This window comes from Asterias amurensis, chromosome 7, assembly GCF_032118995.1.
Source record: "Asterias amurensis chromosome 7, ASM3211899v1".
Lineage (NCBI taxonomy): Eukaryota > Metazoa > Echinodermata > Asteroidea > Forcipulatida > Asteriidae > Asterias > Asterias amurensis.
Genome location: NC_092654.1, coordinates 6,122,499 through 6,124,959, shown reverse-complemented (window position 1 = coordinate 6,124,959; position 2,461 = coordinate 6,122,499). Strand labels below are relative to the sequence as shown.

The 2,461-nt window shown below is 44.1% G+C and overlaps 1 protein-coding gene across 1 annotated transcript; it reads left to right on the top strand.

Annotated features, from left to right (window-relative positions):
- Positions 1-201: 201 nt before the first annotated feature.
- Positions 202-2,013, top strand: LOC139939544 (uncharacterized). Its single transcript, XM_071935545.1, has one exon. It carries the CDS (start codon positions 202-204, stop codon positions 2,011-2,013), a length of 1,812 nt encoding a protein of 603 aa, XP_071791646.1.
- Positions 2,014-2,461: the final 448 nt, after the last annotated feature.

Genomic DNA, 2,461 nt, shown 5'->3' with positions numbered 1-2,461 from the left:
TTATGCTTGGATTTTACCACCCAATTCTTGACATAGCTTCGAATATGGTGTAGTGCATCAGCTAGGACCTGTAAAGGAAAAATCAGACCTTGTTTTGCTGAAATATTCTGGATGTTTTGCAGGATGTTTCCAGTCACCTTGCTAATAGTAAGTCTTGTATACGCTTTGTCTGCCTATACTCCGTTGGGCATTGTTATCACCATGGACACAACAATGCTTGACTCTGCTTATTACGTCACTATGAATGAAAGTGTACAGCTTGAACAAACAAACTCAATGCCATCTCTCCTGTACACTAGATCTGAACTTCTTGCTCTAAAACCTAGCAACAACTTGTGTACATTGCCAACCCATGTATTCCAAAATCTTAAGGACCTGGGACTGCTTCATCTACGAAGTCGGCGGGCTGGTTCTCATATCCGCCACCGTAAAATTAAGAGCACTATTCCAAATGTCCGAAATGGTCTGCAACCATCTATGTCACAACCCTCGCAAGACAATGAATCAAGCTATCTTAATGTAGCCCACTGGAACGTCCACTCTGCCTGCAACAAATCCCTGATCATCTGCGACTACATTATATTCCAGAACATTGATATAATGTTTTTAACAGAAACTTGGCTTGACTTTAATGATCAAGTAATCATTAACGAGATAACCCCACCTGGGTTCATGTGCATTAACATTCCGCGCCCCGGGGACAAGCATGGAGGTATTGCTGTCATCTTTCGTGACGAGCTTCACTTAATACATGTTCCATGTGACAATTCTGAAACAAGTACATTTGAGCATGCTCTTATATCTGATACCACGCATCACCTCCACTTAGCAGTAATCTACAGACCTCCTCCGTCTGCAAGAAACAAACTTAAGACATCTACATTTCTCAGTGACTTCGATCGGTTCATCGAATACATTGATGAGCTACCTGGAAAACTAATCTGCCTTGGTGATTTTAATATTCACTTTGACTGTCCTCACAAACTTGATACATCTCACGTCCACACTACACTAACAGCCTATGGATTCAAACAACTTGTTACTGGCCCTACCCACAAACTTGGACACACTTTAGACGGCATTATCGTAAAATCTGATAATGACGAACTGGTCAGTGACTGCACAGTTGACATGAATGACATCTCTGACCACGGTGTTGTCAACTGCAAACTTCACTTCATTAAGCCTCAACCCGTGCTCATGGCATCAAAGTTCCGTGATTTTCGTAAGATTGACCATAATGCCTTTGCTCGTGAACTAACAGAACGTCTCCACGATGTCACCTGTGAAGGCGACGTTGACACGGCAGTCGTGGAATTTAACTCTGCAGTTAACTGTGCTCTAGACATCTATGCACCGTTGTTGACTTCTAAACCAAAGCCCAAACGCGCTAAACCAAGATGGTACAACAACGATGTTGATGACGCGAGACGCGGACGTCGTCAAGCGGAACGCAAGTGGCGAAAGTCCAGACTACCCAGTGACCGCACGAACTACGAACAATCCAAACGCAAACTTGCAGAAGTGCTTGTCAAAGCTAAATCTGTCTTCTATAGAGAGTCGTTGATAGGATCCAGTCCAAATGAAGTCTTCCGCATCGTCAATAACCTCACTGGTAAACCCCGGTTAACCCCATCAATCCAGGACTCGCCCACAGTTCTTGCTCATGCTTTCAGTAAATTTTTCACTGACAGAATTAAAAATATCCGAGCTCATATGGATGACGTTCAACTTGATTCAACTTCATCGGCTGATCTGCATACATGCCCCCCAAGTGCTCAGTTCGCGCATTTCATGCCGATCACCAAAGATTACCTTCATAAAGTGATCAAAAACTCGGCGACAAAATCGTGCCAGCTCGACATAGTTCCAACTTGGGTATTCAAAAAGCATACGGCTACATTCTTACCGAAGCTAACAGAGATTGTAAATACCTCACTGACATCAGGTGTTTTCCCAGAGCTATTCAAAAAGGCCGTCATCACTCCTAGCCTGAAAAAAACAATCTCTTAATAAAGAAGTACTCAAAAATTATCGCCCCATTTCTAATCTCCAGTACCTAGCCAAACTTATGGAAAAGATCGCCTGCGAACAACTATCCCGACATATTGTTCAACATCAGCTAGCAGAGCCTCTACAGTCAGCATACAGGCCCAATCACAGCACCGAGACTGCTCTGCTTCATGTACAAAATGACATCCTTAGAGCAATCGACAAAAACAATGCCATTTTCATGGTCATGCTGGACCTCTCCGCCGCCTTCGATACCCTAGACCACCAAACCCTCCTGCAACGCTTCCATGACAGATTTGGTATAACCGACACAGCGCTCGACTGGTTCACGTCATACTTCAACAATCGCAAGAGTCGGGTTATCCTACCTGACGGTGTCACCTCCGATGAAACTGTTCTTCGTTTCGGTGTCCCGCAAGGATCTGTTATAGGTCCTCAGGCTTTCACC